This window comes from Cyprinus carpio, chromosome A15 (assembly GCF_018340385.1).
Source record: "Cyprinus carpio isolate SPL01 chromosome A15, ASM1834038v1, whole genome shotgun sequence".
NCBI classification, from domain to species: Eukaryota; Metazoa; Chordata; class Actinopteri; order Cypriniformes; family Cyprinidae; genus Cyprinus; species Cyprinus carpio.
The window spans coordinates 23,080,614-23,087,345 of record NC_056586.1 but is presented as its reverse complement, the minus strand read 5'-3'; the positions used below and the strand labels follow the sequence as shown (position 1 = coordinate 23,087,345).

General features: G+C 35.2%; 1 protein-coding gene across 1 annotated transcript; it reads left to right on the top strand.

The window, feature by feature from the left end:
- tyr (tyrosinase) lies at window positions 1–6,732 on the top strand. Its single transcript, XM_042771590.1, has 5 exons — window positions 1–965; window positions 4,618–4,834; window positions 4,909–5,056; window positions 6,221–6,402; window positions 6,486–6,732. Exons 1-5 carry the CDS (start codon window positions 144–146, stop codon window positions 6,722–6,724), a joined length of 1,608 nt encoding a protein of 535 aa, XP_042627524.1. The 5' UTR covers window positions 1–143; the 3' UTR covers window positions 6,725–6,732.

Genomic DNA, 6,732 nt, shown 5'->3' with positions numbered 1-6,732 from the left:
CATAAGCGGGGGTCACCGATTTCATCCCTAGCATGTGATACGAGGGTATGTGTGTGTGTGTGGAAAAGGAGGGACGCAAAGCAGTGTAAAGAGAAGCTGAAGTTTTCCTAACTCTTCCGTGTCTAATTCGTCTCGCTCTCGTCATGTCTCTCCCTCTGCTTCTGTTCTTCATTCAGTTCTTGAGTCCGTCTCTCCAGCAGTTTCCTCGGCCGTGCACCACGCCGGACGTCCTGCGGAGCAAGCGCTGCTGTCCGGTTTGGCCGGGCGACGGTTCGGTGTGCGGCTCCCTTTCGGGTCGAGGCTTCTGCCAGGACGTCACGGTCTCCGATCTTCCCAATGGGCCGCAGTACCCGCATTCAGGCCTGGACGACCGCGAACAATGGCCTCTGGTGTTTTACAACCAAACCTGCCAGTGTGCCGGCAACTACATGGGGTTCGACTGTGGCGAGTGCAAGTTCGGTTACTTCGGCGCCAATTGCGGTGAACGACGGGAATCTGTGCGCAAAAACATCTTCCAATTATCCGTCTCTGAAAGGCAGAGGTTCATCTCGTACCTCAATCTCGCCAAAACTACAGTCAGCCCTGATTATATGATCGTGACGGGCGTGTACTCACAGATGAACAACGGCTCGACGCCCATGTTCACCAACATCAGTGTGTATGATCTGTTCGTCTGGATGCACTATTACGTGTCCCGCGATGCACTGCTCGGGGGTCCCGGGAACGTGTGGGCCGACATTGACTTTGCACACGAATCGGCCGCGTTTCTGCCATGGCATCGCGTTTACCTGCTGTTCTGGGAGCATGAGATCCGGAAGCTGACCGGTGACTTTAACTTCACCATCCCGTACTGGGACTGGCGTGACGCTCAGGACTGTCAGGTGTGCACGGATGAGCTGATGGGGGCACGCAGTCCTCTCAACCCCAACCTCATCAGCCCGTCCTCGGTGTTCTCCTCCTGGAAGGTAAACATGAAAACATTAGAAATTTCTTTTACGTGCCAAAAATATAGCATGGTTTAGTCATTCATCCCTCTAGTAATTTTTGTTCTGTTCATTTAAAACTGCATTTCAGAAAATGCAGTTTTACAACTTCAAGTCAAGAGTGCAATTTAATGCATGTTTTCTCTTGCAGACACACAGAGCCGAACTAAAATCCTAAAAGCATCATATTTTTGTAATAGCTCTTGGGCAAGATAATAGCCTGTAATATAATTTTTTAATAATAATTATTATTATTTTTAATTAAAAAAATCTTAATAATTTTAATCTCACTTAAGAAATTAAGTGGGGAAAAATATTTTTTATTTTATTTTTTATTTTATTTAGTTTTCGTTATTTTACTTAACAAAAATTAGAAATGTTTTCTTTGCAATTAGTTGAAATAAAAAAAGTCATATTTTTTCAGTTAACGTTAATTAGTAATTAAAAATTTAAATGCTGAAAAACAATTACAGCAGAGATAAAAATGACAATAAACCTGAAAGAATCATTTAAACATTGTTACTTCAAAAAGTCAATATTAATTCATAACAAACTATCTTCAGTTAAGTAAAGTTATTCAGATTTATATTTTCATTTTACATGATTTTTCAAGAATAAAGTATATTTTTGTTCAACTTATCCTTCTAGTAATTAAAATTAAACTAAAAGTGTATTATAGGAAATATAACTGCTGTGTTGAAGAAATACTGGACATTATTAAAGAAGAAATAAATAAGTTAATTAATTAATTATTTAATTATAAATGAAAAAATCTGGAGTACCTTCTTAAAGTAGCTTAAATAAAAGAAAATAAATTTAAATAATTAAATCTAGGATATCAAACAAATTTCTTTCATTTATTTATGTATTTAAGCTACATTCTGTATAAACATTTTTTCTTAGTCTTCACATTTTTCAGTGCAGGTCTGCGGGAACTGAACACACTGAACTCATTAGTCGTATTTGTTTTAGCCACGTGACTGAGATTCGGTCCTATATCTTGTCAAATGTCAGTTTAATTGATTCATGTAGTGCGGTGATCGTGTCACAGATTCCTCTGAGAGCACAGCGTCTGATGAAGCCGTCCGTGTGACCGTGTGTTTATAAAGGCGTGATTGTGTGACGTGGCCTCGAGACATTCAGTGAAGTTGGGCTGTAGTGGGTCACGAGTGTGTCTGCATGGCCCTTAAAACCCCCATTAACTTCAGCACTGACCCTCTACAAGAGCCGCAGGGGAATTAACCAAAGCAGCTTCACTGAGCAACAGCACAGACACACTTTGGCTCAGTGTTGCTTTTGTAGTTTGAGAGAGTATTTATTACTAGCTTGAAGTATTTTTCTTTTTTTTTTTTCATTTTCATTTAAATTTTTAGTAATTTTATCTTATGTGTGTTTTTTTTAAATATGTATAGTATTATATATAATATAGTCTATAGTAATCATTTTTATTTCTGCTTATTTTTTTTGGTTATTTTAGTACATGAAGACAAACTAAATGAAAATGATAAAATGTTTCATTGGCAACTAGCTGAAATAAAATAAGTTTTTTTTTATATTTTAATTTATTTCAATTAACATTTATTTTATTTCAGATTTGGGGTCTGTTTCATGTTTTTGAATTGAATTTAAAAACAGTAATATTGTAAATATTATTACAGTTTAAAACATTTTCTATTTTGTTTTTACATTTTCTATATATCTATCTAAATATTTCAATTTTCATTTTATTTTTGATTAAAGTTTTAGTAACTCTTGTTTTTTTGTCATTTTTATTAGGTTTTGCTTTTTTAAACGTCAGTATAGTATTCATTTGTATTTCAGTTTTAGTTATTTTAGTTAAAATAAATGAATATGAGGGATGTTTTTTTAGCAACTAGCTAAAAGTTTTTTAATTTTATTTCAGTTAGCATTTACTTTACTTCAAGTTTGGGGTCTGTATGTTATTTAAACAGTCTTTTATGCTCACCAAGGCTGCATTAATTTGACTAAAAATATAGCAAAAACAGTAATATTGCTAAATATTATTACAATTTAAAATAATTTATAGTTTTTATTAATGGTTCAAATTAGTTTTACTTTTAAATATATTTTACTTTTACTTTTTTCAGTTTTATTTTCAGTTATTTTAGTACATCAACTGAATTTTAGAAATGTTTCATTGGCAACTAGCTGAATTAAGATTTTGTTAACTATATATATATATATATATATATATATATATATATATATATATATATATATATATATATATATAATTTTATTTCATTTAGTTCAGTTATATTTCAATCTTTTACAGTTTTAGTTTCAGTTAACTATAATAACCCTGCTCTGTAAAAAATACAAAGCTGCTGTGGTGTGAGTTGTACATAAGCACTAAACATGGAAAAATTCTAGCCTTAAGTATTAAAGTTTGAAAACATCTGATAGACTTTAAAAAGAGGGATTGAAGTCATATCTACAGACCAGGTTATCACAAAGACTTTTGACTTTATCCAGTAAGTAAAGAACACCTTAGAAACTGCAATGTTACAATCCCCTAGTAACGTGCTGCTGAGTTTTACACACGCAGAAACCACTCTGATTTTCTAAAGAAAGGCTAAAATTGAGTTTTGATTTGTCATTTTCTTTAGCTCCATCTTTCTCTCTCTCTCTCCCCTCATCATCTGCTGCTGTCGTAGGCGTTATTGCATCTCTTAAGACCAGCAGGGAGGTGAAATGGCATCCAATTAACATACGAGAAATGAGCTGTATTAGTCATTAGAGAGAGATAGGCTTCATCCAGGAAAAAAAAATGCACAGGCTTTCAAAACACGTTTATAACACCAAGCTTAGGGTGCATTTAACAGCAAAAGAGTATGTGTTGGTCTGATCTAAACTGTCATAATTTCACAATGAAATAATTAATAGTCCTCAAACTAAAATCATTTAAGTTCTTTTTTACTAAGTAATTATTTCATTATAATATTTATTTTTATTATGTATTATTTACAAAATTAAATAATAAATTAAATAAATACACTAATATTCAAAAGTTTGGGGGTGGTAAGATTTGTTAATGTTGTTTTCTGCTCATTAGGGCTGCATTTACTTAAAAACTGTAATATTATTACATTTTAAAATATCAATTTTCTATGTAAATATATATTAAAATTTTATTTATTGCAGTGATCATTTCAGCATCATTACTCCAGTCTTCAGTGTCACATGATCTTCAGAAATCATTCTAATATGATGGTTTGCTGCTTTAGAAACATTTTTGTTTATTATCAACTGTGTTAGAAACAGTTGTGCTGCTTCATATTTTTGTAGAAACTATGATACATTTTATTTTGTGGGTTTCTTTGATGCACAGAAAGTTCAAAAGAACAGCATTATTTGAAATAAAAATCTTTGATGTCACTTTTGATCAATTTAATGCGTCCTTGCTGAATAAAAGTATTAATTTATTCCCAAAAAAACTTACTGACCACAAACTTTTGAACAGAAACTTCTTCCTCCAATTTTAGGGTGAAATATGACCCAGAAGTGTTCTTGACAGGTTGCTTCACACACTGAACCCTTATTGGCTGGATCTGATTTGTTTTATGTTGCACTGTCTGTTGGTGTTTTAATAAGTGTTTGTTCACCTGTGCAGGTGATCTGTTCACAACCCGAAGACTACAACCAGCGTGAGGTTTTGTGTGACGGGTCTCCAGAGGGACCTTTACTGCGTAATCCAGGAAACCACGACCCAAACCGTGTCCCGCGGCTGCCCACCTCCGCAGACGTGGAGTCAGTGCTGAGCCTAACAGAGTACGAGACGGGTCTGATGGACAGACGCGCCAACATGAGCTTCAGGAACGCTCTGGAAGGTAAAGCAATACGAATTTACACCTCCTAAACACATCAGGCTGTAAACACTGAACGTGTCTCACCGTTTTCTCAGGTTTTGCGAGTCCTGAGACGGGGCTGGCAGTAACGGGGCAGAGCTTGATGCACAACTCCTTACACGTCTTCATGAACGGATCCATGTCTTCAGTGCAGGGATCCGCCAACGACCCCATCTTCCTTCTACATCATGCCTTCATCGACAGGTGAAATGCATGCAGAACCTCGTAACAAACATTTGAACAAATATGCAAACCACTAACCCTGATTATTTCAATGCATAACTCACTCGTAAATATGTGCAATAATCACGAATGACATTATCAAATCATGCAATATTATATGCATTTATACAGGGATTTCGAAACTTTTCAGCTGAACACATTTGAACTAAAATATATACTAGAAGTGCCCCTAAGATTTTATTATTTACATATTTTGCATGGTTCTCTGATACCAGTTAATGGTCAAATGTCATGCAGTCTTTGTTAGTGTTTTTTAAATATTTAGTCTTTTTTCAGTAAGTAATTAAATTATTTTTAATTAATTAATACCTTTTCATCAACTGATAAATTTGCAGGGATTTGCAAATTCAAGCTTTGGAAACCCTGGATTATTATTGCAAATAATTAAATAAATATTTAAGATTATTTATTTATTTTAACATTTGTAAGATGTAATTAATTATTAGCTTTTCATCAACTCACAAATCAGCAGGGATTTGCAAAACCCAATTTGGGAAACCCTGTGTTAATAAAAATATAAATATATATACATATTTGTTCACATATACAGTACATTTTTTATGATTTCATTTATTATTAGCTTTTCATCAATCAGCAGGGAACCCTGCATTAATAATAAAGTTATATACAATTATATACAATGTCATATATCATATTTTGTAGTGTTTTATTTTGACTATTTTATTTTAAGATTACTTATTTTAATTTTACATTTTAAAGATTTGAATTATTATCTATTCATCAAACACACTGTTTGGGAAACCCTCCATTAATAAACAGTCTTTATTGATATAAAGAGTTCACTCATTTTAGATGTTAGCTACTGAACTTGAGCTCAGGTTGAAGGTAACTTGTGTATTTTTGCTTAATGCATATTTTAACTGTGTCACAAAAATGTAAACAATAATTCCAAATGCAAAATCTCATGGACAACCTATATTAATTTATTTTTAGGGGTTGCTTTTCTGACTTGAGCCAGTAAAAAACCAACCAGCACACCTTAGAAAAAACAATTTAAAAGCATATTTGAATGGAAAGCATGATTGCTGAAAAGGTTTCATAAAACATGATTGACCTCATTTCCCATGGACTTTCTCGTTGCAACTCTTCATTTCTGTGTTTCAGCATCTTTGAGCAATGGCTGAGGAGACACCAGCCCCCCCGCACACACTACCCGACAGCCAACGCCCCGATCGGACACAACGACGGCTTTTACATGGTCCCCTTCATCCCTCTGTACAGAAACGGAGATTATTTCCTCTCGACTAAAGCTCTGGGATATGAATATGCATATTTACAGGACCCAAGTGAGTCATTAGCATACATTCAGGGACTTTCCTGCTCCTTCACTCTCTCTCTCTGTGTACTCAATCACTTTTATCTCTGGCAGGTCAGCGGTTTGTGCAGGAGTTTCTGACGCCGTATCTAGAGCAAGCTCAGCAGATCTGGCGCTGGCTGCTGGCCGCGGGGCTCCTCGGAGCGGCTGTGGCGGGAATTATTGCAACTATTATCACCGTGGCGTGTCGCAGACGCCTGAAGAGGCGAAAGTCATCGGCGTACGGGGAGAGACAGCCGCTACTGAACAGCAGTGAAGAGGAGGGATCGACTTCATATCAGACTACACTGTGAATCAGAGC